Source organism: Spermophilus citellus (assembly GCF_964194105.1).
Source record: "Spermophilus citellus genome assembly, chromosome: 19".
Taxonomy (NCBI): Eukaryota; Metazoa; Chordata; class Mammalia; order Rodentia; family Sciuridae; genus Spermophilus; species Spermophilus citellus.
This window is the reverse complement of record NC_138201.1, coordinates 2855838-2875204: the sequence shown is the minus strand read 5'-3', so window position 1 is coordinate 2875204 and position 19367 is coordinate 2855838. Positions and strand designations below refer to the sequence as shown.

Here is a 19367-nt window from a genome sequence, read left to right as displayed (position 1 = left end):
CCTCTCCAGTACTCTGACAGGGGAATTCTGTCTGTCTTTGCTTTCCTGAGTTCTGAACTCTGTCTTGTCAACTCTGGGAAATTGACAGACTCTGTTTGGGGCCCCCAACTCTGTGATCTCTCTTCAGGCAGCAAACTGGGATAATGACAGTCCCAAACTCATTTCCTTCTGATCATGTCCCATGATTGTAGACTATATTTGTGGGGTTTATTATTATTTTTTCAGATGGCAGAGGAAATCTGGTTCTTACCTCATTTATGTAGAAATATAAATCCCTTATTACCCATTTGATAGATGTGAGTGGTGATATTAACCATCATCACCAGCATCAAATATGCCTTGCCCTCCCCTCAACTCCTGCAGGGGATTGATTCCAGACAGCTCAAGTGTCCTAAAAAAAAAACCCAAATCAGCAGATGCTCAAGCTTCTTATATAAAATAGCCTATACATGCCCTCTTATATATTTTAAGCTATCTCTGTTATTTGTAATACCCAATATGATTGAAATGCTATATAAATAGTAGTTACACTGTGTTGTTTAAGGAATAATGACAAGAAAAAAGTCTGTGCATATCAGTACAGAAGAAATTTTTAAAACCCTTTCTCTCCATGGTTGATTGAGTCCATGGATATGGAGAGTCAACTGCACACTGATGTCCAAAAAGGGCAAAACTTTTTATTCATGCTGTCCTGACATAATAATAGAGCCTAAATGTTCCTGGGAGAAAGATGGTTGTGTTTGTCAGCTCTCTTCACTGTGACAAAGACCCAACAAGAACAACTTCAAGGAGGAAAACTTTATTTTGGCTCATGGTTTCAGAGGCTCAGTCTGTGGTTGGCTGACTGCAAAGGTCTAGACACCAGGTGAGGCAGAGCATCATGGTGAAAGGGTATGGAGGAACAAAGCTGCTCAGGACATAATAAGCAAGAAGCAGAGAGGACTCCACTCACCAGGGATACAATATGACCCTAAAGGCACACTGCCAGAGACCTGCTTCTTCCAGCCACACCCTACCTGCCCACAGTTAACACCCAGTTAATCCATATCAATGGGCTAATCCACTAATTAGGTTATGGCTCTCATAATCTAACCATTTCACCTCTGAACATTCCTGCATTGTCTCACCTCTCATCCAGACCATAGCAGAGAATCCCTGGTTTACAATGTTTGGTGTGATTTTTTTGACTTTACAATGGTATAAGAGCAATATACATTCAGTAGAAACCATTCTTCAGTTTTGACTTTCGCTGTCTTCCCTGGATACCAACGTGCCTGGCAGCTTGGGTAAGCTGCAGCTCCCCATGTCACCTACTCAAAGGGGAAGCGACTGGCGCTCTACGGAGCTGTGGCCAGCACTGTTTGGATTCTGTGCGCTGGGGTCTTCCATCTTATCATGTCTAAAACAATGCCTCTGTCTCCTGCCTCTGGTGAGGAGCAAAGCCATTACTGAGTCGAAGCTCAGGGAACTGCCAGCACAAAGGCAGCACAATAATGACCTGAGTCAGGCCTTGTGTAGCTGGCGAGCTCCACCACCCTCAAGGATAGAAAGGGCTCATCAGTGCTGTCTGGGATTGTCAGCACTGGTTAAATCCACTGTTATCACAAAGAAAAGGGTGGGGCTCCCTGATGGTCTGGAAAAATTGCTCATTACACAGTGGAAGCCCAGATACAGAGTATATGCTCTCACTGATCTGGGCTGGGGCCAGAAGTGTTTTCAACATGCTAACAGATGATCCTATGCATATGCAAATGTGGAAAGCAAGTCAGAGGTGGTTCCAAGACTTCTAAAGCTATAGTTAGTTGTCCTAATGTGAAGGTCATGGTGGGACAGCATGTGCCCATAGGGAAGGTGCTGAGGCTTTGAGGATCAGCTGCCTAGAATAACGGGGGATGAGAACAATTTGTCAGAACAAATAGTTAATATCAATGGATGGCGTATCCTGAAAGCGTGTGCCAAAGTGTACACACATTCATCAGTAATCCAAGATAGTGCAAGAATTCAAGGCAGGAAAAGTAATGCTGCTTCAGGGCAGAAATGTATCAGAGTCAAAATGAAAGCCTTCCTGAATCTACCATTGGAGAAATCTAGCACAGTTGAGAATATGAGCAAGCACACGCCTCCTGTTTATTATGGCTGCGCTGAGAGAGCCTGATTGACAGCACTGTTGTTCAAAGACTGGTTTTTGAACTTATTATTCCAGAGGCAGCAGAGTTTGCAGACACAACAGCACTGTGTTCAAGACTCTCCACATTTTAGATGATGCTCTAGGGCATCCATAGCACATCTGAAAACAATCACATCTGTGCGACCAGCAGAACAAAGGGCAGCAGCTGGGTATGAAGCAAGCTATTTATGTCACACATTGGCACAGGCTGTTGAAGGGATTAAATCTGGCCGACCGCTCTCAAGAGTTTAGGAAAGGTTTAAACATTCTAAATTCTATCCAGAGTATCATGGCAGCACAGGTTGAAGTCACATAGCAAAACATGAAGAGCATTTGGAAGAGAGCTTTGAAGACATATGTGACCACATTCAAAGGTTTTAACAAAGCTCCTGCTCTTGATGAAATAGTAGTGCTTAGGATATAGCTGCATGGGATGCTGATGAGGAGGTTTCTGAGCCTGCCACCATCAAGGCAGAAGGCTTTACAAGGAGGAGCTGGTTGAATTGGAGGAATAAAGAAGAAAGTAAGTTGAGGCACTGAGGAAGTTCAGAGCAAAGACACTGGTGGAGATATGTGCTTCTATCGGCAACGCCTTAAGAGTGTCGGAAGAAATGGACGTCAATGAGGAGGTTTGCAAGAGCTGTTGTACAGATATAGGATGCTCTGATTTGCTATGAGAAATAGACAATAAAAACAAGGAAGAAACTATAATCAAAACTTGATGTCTTCCTCAAAAACCCAGTGCTTGCTAACCCATCCATGAATGTCAATGCCTGGTACCCTCTGCCAGCTATTCTTGAGCCTCAACAGGAGAGAGAATTTGATCACTGTCATTGCTGCATGCTCAGCATCTAGGAATCAATTTTACTTCAATGCTTCAAACACCCTTCAAGTCCAGCCTACCTTCAGCTGTGCATGTTCAGGGGGACACATATGCTATCATGCTGAGGGTAATGGCCAAGACTGCGGCACTATCATTCTATTTTTCACTTTCAGTATGGTTTTAAATCAATTATATAAGATATTCAACGTTGTATTGTAAAATAGGAAGTTAGATGGTTTTGCCCACCTTACAAGTCTTCTGGAACATCGAAGGCCGCTGGGCTAAGCACTGCTGTTCAGTAGGAGAGGTGCTCGGAATGTACTTCCAACCAATGCTGCCTTAAGCTTATGGTGGGCTTACCAGGATGCACTTGTCAGAGTACAACTAGGAGGTCACTGAAGAAGACAGCAAGAATGAAGGAACCATGACAAAATATGAAAGGAAACAATGTCCCAAATTTGGAGGTAAATTAAGAAGATGGCACAGAAGGGCAGAACTCCAGTGAAAGTTCTTAGTCCTCCACACATCTGCTCAGAACTCAGAAAGAGCCGCTGCCTGATTCCACACCACACTGCCATGGACCTCCACACCATCTAGCCGGAATCAAAACAGAGAGGACTGTGTGATACCCACAGCCACCACACTGTGCTGGGGATACACCTACTGCCTGTTCCAAGCAGCAGCATTTGGTGATCATTTCAGCTACAGTGACACTAAGGAATGGTCATTGTTATTAGTTCTCATTCAACAGAAGAGGAAACTGGTGCAGAGAGTGGATAAGCCTCCTGCCCCAAGTCAATAACCAAGTGGTAGTGCTGGGACATTGAGCCCCTTGGTCAAGGGGCAGTGAAGGATCTGCACAGATCCACAATGTGACCCCCTGGACAGGAATAAGAAAGACAGAAAGAGTGACAAAAGGAAGGGAGGGAAAGAGGGAAGACCTTAAAAACGAGATTGGAAATCCCAGAACTCCTAAATGCTGTGCAGGTGTACAGTCCCAAATCAATCAATCTGTGGCTGAAATCAAATTGGCCTACCTAAGAATTGGAGAAAGGAACAAGGAAAGAAAGAGTGAAAGAGGATGTAAAAAAAAGTGGGGGGAAAGGTTTTAACAAAAACTTGGGTTGTAAATATGTGAAAGAAAAACAAAACCAAAAACAGTTCAACACCAGGAGCAGTATCTATGCAAAGCTAAAAGGAAAGACAAAGAATTTTGTCAGATATTGCAGACCCATCGAGGACAGACCAAGGCAGCAGGCGGCCAGAAGTTCAGATACAGCCTGCTTTACTCAAACAGAGATCTGATTACAATTCCATGTACCTACCAATTTTCCTCCAGTGCTGGCCCTCTGTTTTTAAACATCTGTTTACAAAATCAATATATGTTAGGCATATTTTATTCTTTTGCAAGAGGGCACTGTGAGGAGAGGACAGTCAGGGAAATGGTGGGATTTGAAAGGAGAAAACTGAAAAAGAATAATAGATAGGTGTCAAAATTTCTCTCCATATAAGGGGAGTACATTAGTATTCTGATAAAATATTTTAATATATTTCACTCTTGCTGCATCAGTTAGAGACTCTTTTGAGCTGATTATTTTCTCTTTTGAAATGTAAATGAACACTTGAAAGTTGAGCTTTATTCAGTCTTTCAGCCATAACTTATATCAGCGAATCAGGTCCACACCTAGTTGAGATATACACAGCCCCCATGGGCGGGGCAACGGGATGGAAAAGGAAACATATGGAACCTGAAGGAACCCTTTCACTGTGTCACAACCCAGAGGCAGCTCTTTTAGGGCAGCTCTGTTCTTCACTGTGCAGGATGTTTCTTGTGTAACAGGGTTTTTATGCTCCAGGCTCCTGTCCTCATATACCAGAGCAGCAGCTGTCCCCACCCACTGGGGACATATTCCAATACTCCCAGGGATGCCTGGAATTTTGGATACTATCAAACCCTACATGGACTATCTTTTCTCCTATACATACATACCTATGATAAGTTTAATTTATAAATTAGGCATACTAAATGATTAACAACAATAACTAATAAGCTAGAATTGTAACAATATGCAGTAAAAAGTTATGTGAATGTGGTTATTCTTTCGGTCTCTCAAAATATTCTATTGTGCTGCAGTCATTCACCCTCTGATGATGGCGTGAGTTGATACAATGTCTGCAGGTTAAGATGAAGTCAGGAGCTAGCAGAGACATTGGGATGAAGCATCAGACTCTGTAAGGGTTATTGAAACACAAACAATGTGACACTGTGACAGCTGATGTGATCACACGGATGTCCACTGAGCAGCTACTGGGTCAGAAATAGGAACAGTGTGGCTTACTGGAAAAGGGGTGCTTCACGTCCTGGTTGGGATGAAAGAAGATGGTGCCAGATTTTATCACACTCCTCAGAATGCTGAACAATCTAAAACTTAAGAATTATTGCTGGAATTTTCCATTTAATATGATCAGACTGTGGGTAACTGAACCCATGGGTAAATAAATGTGGAAAATGAAATTGCAGATGGAGGGTCCATGGTACCATTTCCAGCCACCATGGCAACCTATGGCACTCTCTAATGACCACTGCCTGCTTTGACAAGAGACTCCAAACCAAATGTGTCAACAAGGAGCCCTGTCTAGGTGACAAGTTTGCCTGACTTAGGCCTGCAGCAACTGGCATGCCTCTGCCCGAGCTGTTTGTCAAGGTGCACACGCAGGGGTTTCATGGATTAAAGACTTGTTCCCCCAAAGCAGCAGTGTTCAAAATTGGGGCTTTGGGGAAGTATTGCATTATGAGAACTCTGACTTCTTCAATGGATTAACCCATTGATAGATTTATACTTGAGTGGATTACTGGGACAGGGTGGAAGCTATAGGAGGTGGAACCTAGTTGAGGGGAGTGTGGATATGTCCTTGGGAGCCATATCTGGTTCTGGTGTCTCCTTCTTCTTCCTCTTCTTCCTCCTTCTCTCTTTCTCTTCCTTCCTCCCTCCCTCCCTCCTTCTTGGCTGCCAGAAGCTGAGCAGCTTCCCTCCACCATGCCCTTCCACTATGATATTCTCCCTCACCTCAGGCCCAATGCAACCAAGAAAGTCAATCAAAGCCAGACTTCTGAAACAGCCCAAATAAATATGTCCTTCCCTGAGATGATTTTCTCAAGTATTTCTGTCACAGTGAAGGAAAGCTGACTAAGGTTTAGAGGTATGCTATGGGGATTTGACCTTACACAATTAGGAAAGCTGGGTAAATAGAAGCTAAACAGCTCTTGTCTTTCTGACATTGGATTCTAGCCAGCAGAGAAGGTGTTCAGGGAGGGAAGACTTTGTGTAAAGAGAACGGTGCAAGAGCAAGCCACATCACAGGGGCAGGGGGTGGGATCCACCCCTGAAGAGGCAGGTGTCCTGCAGGAGAAGTGGGTACCCTTCATCCCAGGTCTAAACATTCAACATCCAGGGAGATGGAGAGGCTAAAGGAAGAGATGCTGGATGCAGACTGGCAGACTAGAGTTGCCACACCAGTGAGGAGCCAGCAGATAAGGAACAACACGGAGGAGGTTCAAAAGGGGAACCTCAGCCTCCAAGAGTGAAGAGGCAATGTAGCTAATACTGCACTGATGTCTTCTGAATCTCCCACAAAAATATCATTCATGGTGCTCCCTAACTGGAAACATGCAAGGAAAGGACTTCCAGGAAATGTGGTACAGCCTAGCCAAGCTGCCACCTTATAAGGCCACCTCATACACCTGGAGTTCTATAGTGTACAGCCTGCACAATGGAATATGTCAGCCTGAAGATACAGTCAAGGAAACACTAAAACATTCTAACTCGCAGGTCAGGGCTAGAGGGAAGAGACAATAGTGATACAAAAGGCTGGCAGAGGGACACCGTGCTTATTCCGAGAAGCTGGCAACTGGGAGAAATGAACTGGCAATGCAGCCATTTTCCCTCTTAATGGTATTATCTTAGAATCCTAAAGCCTGCCCCAGAATCCCAATCAAACCATCTAGAAGGAAATGGACACTTTCATGTCACCTTTCACAAAGGCAAAAGATCTTAGATTAATCCTATACCTTCTTAACTTCGAACCAGATTTATGAGAAAAAGAATAGCTTTTGGTTTTCTTCTTGTGTCCTATGCATCTTAGAGGAAATTCATTATTGAAGAAAAGGGACCTTGGGCCTTTTATTTATCAGTGAAGGAAAGAAATGCCCCTTTTAGTCTAATGTGTGGAAAGGACAGTTCCCCTTTCATCATCTCTATTTTGTCCCATTCCAACATTTAACCTTTTGTGTGTGTGTATGTGTGTTTCTCTTTGACCACTAAAATTTTCTCATCTCCAGAAGTCTGATTTTTTCCCTTAGAATTTGTATAACATCCACAATTGTGTATTCTTAGTGTGCTGTGGCATTACCTATATATGTGGTTTTAACTTTATTACATTCATCATTTAGGGACATACTGATATTCTTTTCCAATTAGTCTCTATGGCTCTTCAAAGAATTATTTTATCTCAGATAACATCAAATAAAACTGCTTACAATTTTTTATTTGCTTTATAGTTCTTTAAAGGACACAAAGACATCATTTGTGAATAGCTGATCAAATGTTAGAATTTCCTTTTGGATCCTAACGTCCTGTTAAACAGATTGCATTTGAAGTTCAACTTATTTAAATATCTTGCTTTATGCCCGACCTATGAGGGGTGGTCTAGCGAAAAGACTGGTACAGATAAGGGTTTTCTTTCTTTCCCTCTTGTCACTGCTGCAGGGAGAAGCCCCAACACTGCCTGGGAGAAAACAGTCATCTGTTCTAGTGGCAAAGGAGTTCTTGGGATGGCAGGGGCAAAGACAATCGTGAAGAGGACAAAGAACTTGGCAGAGAACTAATGCCATTAGAATACCTCCATGTAGATGGGAGATCTCCCTCCCCCAAAGAGGCAGACACTTCCAGATGTTAACATTTAGGGGAAATTCTTCTGACATGCTATATTGATTAAGTAAGACTTCATTTTCAGCAGCATCATGCCTCTGTCAATAATATCTATTCATTTACATAATTATCTTAAATAATTATTGAGAATGTAGCAAGCAGTACTGTACTGTAAATATCTTATAAATCAATAGCTCCTCATTAATAAATAATGTCAAAATAATTTATAATACAAACTCAGGCACATCTTAAAGGAGACATGGCATTTTGTATTGCTAGAATCACTGTTATCCAAGCATTATGAAACATCCAGATTTTTTTGAATAAAATAATGCTGCAATTTCTGTAATTTGTAAAATAAAATAGATTGAGTTTATAAATGTACTAAAAGGTCACTGTCTTTTAAAAAGCAACACTATACCTACAGGCAGGCAGCATCCATTCTCATCTCTGCAATAGTTTTGAGAGATTGAGGAGGAGAATCTATATTACTGTCCTCAATTTTTTACACTTTTTCCCCTTTGGAGGGTTTTCCAGTAAATTTCAGTTTAAGCAAAGATCTCACAGTAGTCAATACTAAGGAAATTCATCTGGATCTCAACTAGTGTTTTAAAGGTAAATCTGTATTCTCTAGGATAAAATTAATGGCTAATGAAGGCTGTTTTTAAAAATATGTTTTCTAATAATAGTTTTATTTATTTTATTGACTTTCTCAGTTTTTGCCCCTTAAAAGTTTAATTGGAAAAAAAGCAGAAACCATAAAAATTAAAATCACAGACTTAAACATAAATATTCATAAGGCATTATTTGTAATAGCTAAAATGGAAATCCATTCAAATATTCATCAGCAGGTGAACATGTAAATAAATTGTGGTATATCCATACAATGAAATACAATAAAAGTAAATGAAGTATTGACACACACAAATATAGATGAATTTGAAGATAACTGTGCTTACCCATGTTTACTGCAGTGTGAATCACAGTAGCCACAATATGGAACCAGCCCAGGCCCCTGTCAACAGATAATAAAGAAAATGTGTTATATACACACAATGGAGTTTTGCTGTGCCACAAAGAATAAAATCATGGCATTTGCTGGTAAATGGATGAAACTGGAGAGCATCATGCTAAGTGAAATAAGGCAGACTCAGAAAGAAAAGGGTCATATGTTTTCTCTCATATGTGAAAACTAAAGAGAATAAATAAATAAAAAAGAGATTTCACAAAAATAAAAAGGAGATCAATAGAGCAGAGGAAGGGAATAGGGGAGAGAGGAGGAAGGGAAGAGAGGTCCTGAGGAATGAGATTGAGTAAATTATGTGCATGTAGAAATACATCACAATGAAACCCACTGTTGTGCATAATTATAATGCACCAATTAAAAAAAAGAAAACGAAAGATCATTATGCTTAATGAAAGATTTAGGCAAAAAAGAACTCATGCTGTATGACTCCATTCATATTTAATCTAGAAAACACAAGCTGATTTAAAGGGAATGACAAAGGAAGAGCAGGCTTGCCTGGGAGCCCGGTGGAGGAGCATTGAGAATACCAAGGGGTGAGGGGAAGTGGGGGGACAAGGATGCTGCTGGTGATTGCAGTGATAGTCTAGTGAGCGCACTGATATCACAAAACTGACCGGGGCACATTTCAATGTGCATGCCAATCATACCTCAGTGAAGTAGCAGAAAAGAGTGGCTCACATGAACTTGTCTTCACTGCATGTTTACTGTATGTCAGGCTCTTCTTCAAGGTCTTTCCTTTGGTTAACCTGTTCGGCACACAATCCCCCTCCCCCAACAACTCCCGAACAGCAGCCATGGTTTTCTCTGCAGCTGAGGAGACTGACACATAGAGCTCACCCACTTAGCCCACAGTGTCCACTCTCCCACAACCCTCACAGGCCACTCCTGCTCACAGCCCTAGATGACCAACTCTTCTGGCTGCAGACTGGATACCAACTCCAATCTGGCAAATGGATTGGACGGGGCACCTTGAATCAACCACTTGGGATGTAATTTGTCCTGGCCTCAGCAGAGAATAGGGGACTAGAAATGGAAGTGCAGAGCAAGGCTATGTGTTCAGATCAAAAAATAAATATTTATTTCTCTGTGACACTAACTTAGCATCTGAGCCCACATTTCTGCACCTGGTGTGAAACAAGTTTTCAAATTCCAGTTAAGTCAATCTCTTAGCTCTCATGGTCAATGTAACTTCCCCTTGCCTTGACACTTTTAGTACATGGCAGCTCTGTTATTCCTGGTCTTTGCTTAGGTGGAGCGCATCCTGCTGGTCTTTGGGGATGATCTCTTTCCCCACTGCTTCTTCTTTCCATGTCTAACACCCTATATTGTCTTTACTTGTGTCCTCTATTTGCACCCACTAGTGACATGTCTTATTGTGACCCAAAGCCCTGTTCTTATTTGCTGGTGATCTTGAACACTCATCTCAAACTTGGAGAAGTTTGGAATTCTCCCCAGGTGTCCTGATAATGAATTGACCTCCTGCACTCCCCTAATACCTGTCATCAATACAGTACTTTGATACAAGATAAGGTGCAGAGACTTCCTGTAAGTCTTATCAGGCTTGGGATGTAGCTCAGGGGTAAGGTGCATTTTTAGCATGCATGAGCCCTGAGTTCAATTCTCATCACCAGTAAGGGAGAGAGAGAGGGAGGGAGGGAGGTTGGGGGAGAGGGAGAGAGAGAGAAGAGAGAGAGAGAATGACTTAGTCTTAAAATTCACTGGAGTCCTTTTAGAAAACTGACAAAGATAATTTAGGGATCCTATTGCTTCGATCTCCAGGATTATATAAAACAATAATGTCCCAAGTCCCTTTTAAATGAACATCCAGTGTCTAAACAAACCTAGTCGCACATCCTCTTCAAACTTTGCTCCTATTCCTTTGTTAGAATTTAATTTTCTGGGATGGTTAGTTTAAATGCTACTTTCAAGCAATTTTGTATTCTTATCTAATATATAATTTATGGTTTAAGTGGGATCATGACTCTTTGGTACTTATCCTAAGAAGGACTTGCTTTTAAAATGACTGAGTCTTCTGTGAACCTAAAGTGAAATTTGAATCTCAAAGCTAAGGAGCCCTTTGTTCAAGATTGCATTTAATTTAAAAACTGCTCCTGCTCTTGGTCATGATGGAATAAATGGCACTGGACTTGCACTTATTCATACAGAGTTACAAGAGCAGACAAAGTACACAAAGTCTGATTTCAAGCACTGGATAAGAGGCAATAAATAAATAAATATATGTGTGTTTATACACACACTCTCTCACACACAAGTATGTGTGTGTGTATATATATATGTGTGTGTGTGTGTGTACATATATATGTGTGTGTGTATATATATATATATATTCTATGATTTTGCTATTCTCAGCAAAAGAGCAGGAACTACACAAAAGAACAACATGGAAGCTCTAGAACTGGAAGCACCTCTGGTTGTGACAGTGGGGCTGCACAGAATACTCAAGGCATACTTATTGCACCTCTGGACTTGTAGCCCCTCCCTGGCTTTGGTGCAGGAGGAGGCACAAGTGCAGGGCAGACTTGCTGGGCTGAGAACATAGATCGGGGTTGCTGAGTGCCCTCTGCAGAGTGTGGTTATAGGAAAGAGGCTGTCAAAGTAGGAGAAGCAGGTTTCCCCACAGCTGCATGGGGTGAAGGGCTGCCTTGTGCATGTTAAGGGATAGGGTTAAGGAAATCTGGTGCCATGTGATGTGCGAGAGTGAGCACTGAATGCAGGCCCCTCAGGGCTAGATGGCCTCTGGGCCAACCAAGTGCAGACATCTTGCTGAGCATCCTGGACTTTCAGCTCACTCTAAGAAAGGACATGTCCTGGGCATGATCATTAGGGCCTAGAGCATGAACTATTTCCTAGTACTAGGGAAGGGACTGAAAGGACCCACCCTAAGGAAAAGAAAACCGAGCCTGCCATGATCAACCGTGTGGAGCAGCAGGAAGAGGAATAGGAGAGAGAAAAGGAAAGGGGAAAGAAAGAGAAAAGAAGAAGAAAAAGAAAGCACTGTCAACCAGTAATTAAATATCCAGGATAAATATCTTCCACAGAGGAGAGTGAACTAATGACATTTTTAGATAACCAAAAGTGGAGAATCTCTCACCTGCAGACAGGCAAGAAATGCTGAAGACAGTCCTTCAGGCTGAAGGGGAAGGTGACAGATGAAGATAAAGGTTCCATAGGAATGACAGGAGAATGAATGGGACTGCACTCTCCTGTGTTCATATATGAATACACCACAGTGAAACTCCACATCGTGTAACAAGGATGAGATTCTAGTTAGAATAAGTCATATTCCATGTATGTATCATATAGCAAAATACACTCCACTGTCATGTATGTCTAGAAATAAAAATGATAAAAAATTAAATAAAAAGATAAGCAGGTAGATAGATAGATTGATTGATTGATAGAGGTCTCCAAAAGGGACAGAGAGGAGTAGAAATGGAAACTGAGTCAACATAAGAAATTTCGTTCTCTAAGTTTCTTTATAAGATGACCAGCTATAAATACCATTGATTTGCATAAAATGTGTGTGCATGCATAAAATTATGCATATGTATATATGAATGAAATGATAAGTCATTACCGGTGACAGTAAGGGGAACAACAGTCACACTAACATTTACTATGCATATTGCAAATGTCACAGGAATTAGGAACCTTCAAAATAAACTCACCAACAAACACTATTCACATTTATTTCTTAATATTTCTCACTGTCAACCAAGGTCTAAAGGTGATAAAAAAAAAACAACAACTCTGTAATGTATAAAAATAATTTGGTCAAGGTAAGCAGCTTTTTTAAAGACCTGGCATTATACAAGAATAAAACTTACTCTTTTTTATTTCACTTACTATCTCATACCTAAACTTCTGATGAACTTTAATAACATCTGATAAATCCTCGTGTTGGTATGCTATAGTGTGTTGTGGAGTTTTCTTGTTGTTTTATTCACCTTTGTCCTTGACATTTTGGACCAATATTCACTCCATGTGAATTCTTATACCAAGGGCACAAAATCCCAAAGAGAAATTTTAAATGTAAAATATTTGATCGCATATATTTGATCGCATATATTGGTCATTGGAATGACGATGGAGAAAATTCAAATCAATCATACTAAATCATAGAGATTTCATTCTGCATCAGAAAACATGCTTTCAAAGGAGTGACATCTGGGCTGGGGATGTGGCTCAAGCGGTAGCGCGCTTGCCTGGCATGCGTGCGGCCCGGGTTCGATCCTCAGCACCACATACCGACAAAGATGTTGTGTCCGCCGAGAACTAAAAAAAAAATAAATATTAAAAATTCTCTCTCTCTCTCTCTCCCTCCTCACTCTCTCTTTAAAAAAAAAAAAAAGGAGTGACATCACTTCCTGTGACACCTAATCTGTGTTTGTATCCAATGCACAAATGCTTCAGAGAGCTCTACTCTGCAAATGCATTCTCAAATCCATTAATCTGAGTAGGTGACATTATCTACACAATGATTAACAGTATAGCATTACAGTATGCATGTAATTTCATTGTTTTACAAATAATGGGAAGCCATAATATGGTGTTTTTTAGTTCATATAAGAGACTGACTAATATGAGAGCATGCACTTATTATTTGTTAAAAGTCTTGGCTTCATGCTCTGGATCCCATTTTAACAAGAACAAGAATGTGTCAGGAGATAACCCTGAAAAATTTTCCTTTGACCAATGGTACCTCCTGCTGGACAGTTTGCCCTTACAGGTTCTATTTCTGGATCAGATTTGGTCATAAAGAAGAGATATTGAGGTGTGAATGAAAATAGAAAAAAAGTGATCATGAAAAGTTCATTCAGAGTATCTCTATTCTAAAAAGAAAAACAGACTTTAACAAGAAAAGTTGAGCCCTGAGATTACACTCCTGGAAAGGAACCATGCACAATGAACATTTATTTGGACAAACCTTTTTTGTTTTTTTTTTTTTCTTTTTTAATGTGCTAGCCCCCCTTGGATCTGTCCCCTGAGGCTGGCCTGCATGTTTGTACTCCAGGATTGTCTGCTTATTGCCTCCTGGTTTTCCCTGCCTGAGCTTCACCAGACACCATGCTCTCTTCACTCCCACTCATCAAATGAAAGCTTGCCTCTCAAGGGATTCAAATCCCAATGCAAACCAGACTCCTCTACTGGGAGGAGACTCCTGTGGCCCAGATTCATCACTAGGCCGAGGAATGAATGGTCTAAAGAGTTGTGAGGACACACTTAACACCACGTCCAACACCACTCATGCCATGCAGGTAATAGGTAGAGTGCCAGGTGCCAGTCCCATTGTGTCTAAAGATGAGGTGCATGAGAAAATCAATACTACTCTTGTTTAAGTCTACAGCTCCCATGAAAAACAGCTGCAAGTACTCAGAGACAGCAAAGCAATGCAAAGTGTATCATCTACCCTTAAAAAATAGTGCTTTTCTAAATAAAAGAAAATCCCATATGGAAAACTCAAAAAAGGTCTGGGGATGTGGCTCAGTGGTAGAATACTTGTCTAGCATGCAGGAGGCCCTGGATTTGATCCCAAGTACAGGGGGAAAATATCTGCTAGGAAACTAGAAAATCTACCACAAGTGGCCTCTCAGAAAATTCGAATAAGGCCATATACTCCTAAGAACAAAAGCTAATTTAAAGAGTTAAACCAAAGTTAAAAGGCAGTGAGAGGCAATGCAGAGAAAACTAAGGCCAAACAACAGAAAAAAATTCAGGTATTAGGACTTAACACATGATTAAAATACATCAACCAAAATTAGTTGTAATTTTTTAAAAAATTGTTGTAAATAGTTATACATGACAGCAAAATGCATTTTGATTCATTGTGCACAAATGGAACACAACTTCTCATTTCTCTGGTTGTATACAATGTAGAGTCACACCATATGTGCAGTCATATCTGTACCTAGGGTTAGACATTATTTTAAATTATAGAATTCATAAAATTTTCTGTCCTCATAAAAATTCTCTCTTCATAATGAAGTCTTACACAAGGATTTCAAAATTTGAAAATTATTCATCCACTAAGTCTCAAAATATGATAGCCATTTCATAAGTGTAACATGTAGAGTACAGGTATAGGTCAAGGATAATCAAAGATAAGCTTCCCAGTAATTCAAAGCCTCCAGAGTGAGAAATGTGGACATCAAATTGAGGATTAGGCTTCTTTTGATGCAGAAATATTGGAAAATAGTTGACCTAAATATAAAACATGGAAATCACCACAGGGACTGAGATCTGCTTCATGAAGGACCTGGAGGCATGGCACACTCAGGGGTGGGAACGGGTGCTCCCAGCTCCCAAAGTGCCTGTGGAACTGTGCTTACCTGACTAGTAGAGACATCCTTGTCTGTCTTGAAGAGGAGCCAGACATTGTTTTCACTGAGGAATAATACTAACAACAATGTTAAAATGGGAGAGAAGATGAGCAGGAGGGAACGTGTCTGTGGTCTCCTCTCCACTCATTCCACACCGGTACTCATCATCCCTTTCAGTCTGGACATTTCCACCTTAGATCTCCTTTAGCTCCTATGCTGCCTCTACTCACTGCTTTAAGATCATTGTGACTACTGCCTTCCAAATGTCTTTCTGACCCCACTAATATGTAAAATTTAGGTAATTTGCTTTTCCTAAGGACAGTGATTAAAGGGAAGTAGATCAGGGTTACAACGACTTGAGTTGGCATCTAATGCCACAGCTACAGAAAAGACAAATAAAGGAAGCTGGTAATCCTGTGTATTCTGACTGTGATATGAAGGAAAATGCTATCATCAGCTTTTAATCTACTGTTCTTATTTATCTAGCAATTTTTCATTGATGTCGATCAGATCAAACATGGAGCAAGATACACAGGACAGAGACAGAGACTGAGCTCTTAGGGACCTGGAGTATGGTCAGGAAAATAGGACAGGTTTACAGAGACTACAATGGAGATACTCAACACAAGAGCTCCAATTCGGATCTGAGGCCGGAAAGGTCACTTTCAGATGCATGAGAAGGGAAAGGCTACAGGGAGGAAGCGGGAAATGCAGAGGGATGCTAGCCCCAGAAGCATGTCTAGGAACCTACACAAAATTGTGGCTGTGGGACTGTGTGTGGGAAGTCATTTAGAGAAATCTGACCATCCAAGGTCTTAACTTGCTGAAGTTCACCTTATTGATATGGGAGGAACTGGAAGTTATTTTGTATAAAAATTGACTGATCTAGGTAGATTTTAAAAGATGAGAATTCTTGGAACTAAGTACAAGAAGAAATGAAGTTGGAAAAGCAGAGTAAATGGACACAAGGAAATCAGATAAAATTGTTGTCCAGGCAGAACACTGCAGAAGAAAAACCACTTTAGGGAAAAAAAAAAAAAAAACACATGAAGGAAATGACAACCTTTAGGAATGGTGAACTATTCATCACCTAAGGTGGTGCTTTTAGTTTTTGATCTTCCACTGAAAATAGTATGACCCTTACCTAAGTATCTAATAATAAATGCGCCTTAGAATATTATTCCAAAATTTTAAAAATATCTGCACATGATCAAAATAACTTGAAATGTATTCTGTAGCTTTTATATACTAGAAAAAAAGTTCTTTTCAAAATACCAACTGCTAGATGAACTTCCAGAGATTGTAGCTTCCTTTTAACCCAAATCATCTGCGTAAATATTTCAATATATTTTTTCTACATCTTTTAATATTAATTCTAAGAAATAAATGGAAGGCGTGGAAAGAAAGGATGGAGGAATCTTTGTCCATTTGGGAAGAGTTCATCTTTTTACCCTGTTTTGCAGGCTGTCATTTTAAATAAGTGCTAGCCGAGAGGTTTCATTGTTTAGAACCACAGGCTTTATATTACCTTAAAAAAAAAAAAAAAAAACCTCTCAGCCACAAGTCGGATGATTCTGGCAGCAATGCAAATCTAGCACCACCCAGGAAGGAGCGGGCTAGCTCCTCTGCTCATTTCTGCCAGGGTAGAGGAATGCTGGACACCAGGAGAGCAGGGAGGCTGCAGCACACTGCTCCCCAGCCCCACACCTTGGGCCTCCTGTTGGGACACACAGGTAAGCTCCTGGGCACTGATCCAAGCAGAACACTACTTGGGAGCAAGCCACAAAGGTCAAGTTCACGGCACTGGAGGAGCCTCACAGGTCTTCTCAACATCTCCCTTTGGCTGTAGTTGGGCTGGTTAGGTCCCAGGCTTATTACTTCACCCATAAATTCCTAAAAAGGTTCTTTTGCATGTTATTATTTATATCTTTGCATATTACTCTGCATCAGGCTGTCCAGAAGGCTATAAAGATACACCAAAATAGCAACTGAACGTGTTTGCTCATAACAAACCCACAGCTAGTTATTAATCTGTTATTCTTTGTTATTCAGAAACTGGATGATTTTTTAGCAATCTTTGTTGCTTAACAATGAACTACTACTATATAGGAAGTTCAGTTCTCAATGTCAATGTTTTAAAATAACAAATGGATAAAGTATAGGACAACAATGAAGTAAAACACTATAAAGATGAAATCTTCCCATAATATGGCAGTAGTCTCAAAATATAAAGCTTAGTGTTATAAATTTGGGTTCTTAATGAATTTTTTATATCACAATTTCTGTTTACATTTAGATGTCAGAAACTGAGCTGGAAAAGATAAAAATAGGAACAGCCCAGCATTTTGAAAATGACAAAAAGAATGTTTCTTGGTTGAAGGAAGGTAAGTCCTTATGCTCTTGATTTTTTATATTGGTGTAAAAACTGTGATTTTGTTTATAAGCAAAAGATGCTAAGGTAGAAGAAGATAATAGGCCTCAAGAGTTCAAGTGATTTTTGTACTTCTGATTTTCTTTTTGTCACACAAGTGGCCTAAGTAGTATCGTGAGCATCTTCAGTACTGAAATCCCTCTTAAAGTCTCTGTATGGCAGGAAACAGGTTACTCTGCTGGTAAGGTGTAATGCTCATTTTTACCTCGGGAATATATTCTCTTTGAGGGCTTTGTACTATTGTAGGTTTTTCTCCTTTATGGTCAAGAAGTCTAAGTAATTGGAGGACAAGTATTTTTAAATAATAATCACAGAAAGGAAAGCCTGCTGTAGAAAACAATGCCTACAAATAGAATCACCATTCACCACAATTAGGGAGGCCACCTTCCCCAGGGAGTGCGCTGCAGCCACCAGCACAGCATGCGTAAACGGCTGCTTCTTGAAACACACACAATCGATATCCCTCCTGTGAGAAGTATACATCCGTGCACTTTGGAAACTAGGTCTAGAGTGATTATTTGCCAGAAGGCTTCATTTTCTCGTCTTTTGGTGTTATAAATGTCTTTAACATCTCTTAAAGAAAGCTGATTTGGTACTGCATCTAAAGGGATGCTCCATCTTGTTCACCTTTTTATTAGTCTACTAAATTGCAAGAAAACAGCTCTTAAGTAGTTAAAATTCTTAATACTTGTCTTATGAGGTAGAAGGCAACTGATAAAAATATGAAGAAACTTATATAAACCCAAACAGCAATAATGACGTTAGCAACATTGCAGTGTGTCCTGGTGACTGCTGAACAGGACAACCCCTTGCTGCACACCCCTCATCTACCAGTGAGACCACAGAGCCGGACAGAGCTCCAGGGACTTGCCCAAAATTACAAGGTTACAGATCCCAAGTGGTGCGAACCTGGGCCATGATTCTAACCACCACCAGCAGGGTCACCAGGAAAGATGGCTGAGTCAGCTGTCAGGACGGGATCCCTGATCACAAGGCCTTTTCTACAGTGTTCAACACCTCCAACAGCTTCACCAGATCTCACTGCACTCCCATCCTGCCTCTACCCTTATACTAAAAATATTCCCTTTAAAAAAATATCCTTTCTTTTATCCAAATGCCTGCAACTAAATTTAATAAGAAGAACTTGTTTCTTTAAGGGAATTTATTTCTAATAAAATAGTAGACACAGATATAAAGTACTCTCATAATTAGTCTCTTCAGAAGCCACAGGGCTAGAAAATTCTCTAACTTCTTTTTATCAAAAGATCTGTTAAATAGACCGCTTTAAAAACAACAGGGAAGGAAAAAATAACTTGGCTCAAAACACCCCTTGCTTCTCTCATGAACCCCAAATCCATGGAGATAGAGCTGTTCCTCCCTGCTACACACAGTGAAGCTCATATTACTTATTTTTACTTTAATTGCTCTAAGCTGTGGGTGTCTCATAGAGATATAGTAATGAAATTGATAGACCAATCAATTGTTTCCTGAAGAATTTTCTTTAAAAATATTATGTCCATTAAGTACAACATAGGCATTGAATTCTTGTAATCTATAAAGTCTAATTTCCCAGCTGACCTGTATTATCCCATTTGGACACTTCATTTAAGCTACACTCAAATTATGTTTACAATATTTCATAAAAGGAAA

At 40.4% G+C, this 19367-nt stretch overlaps 1 protein-coding gene across 1 annotated transcript in view; it reads left to right on the top strand.

Annotated features, from left to right (window-relative positions):
- Nucleotides 1–16958: 16958 nt before the first annotated feature.
- MDFIC2 (MyoD family inhibitor domain containing 2) overlaps nucleotides 16959–19367 on the top strand; it is a 94638-nt gene continuing 92229 nt past the window's right edge. Inside the window, exons 1-2 of the mRNA XM_081276222.1 lie at nucleotides 16959–17019; nucleotides 17583–17670. Of these exons, the coding sequence (XP_081132348.1) occupies nucleotides 17583–17670 (88 nt within the window). The 5' untranslated portion in view covers nucleotides 16959–17019. The remainder of the gene's footprint in view (nucleotides 17020–17582; nucleotides 17671–19367) is intronic.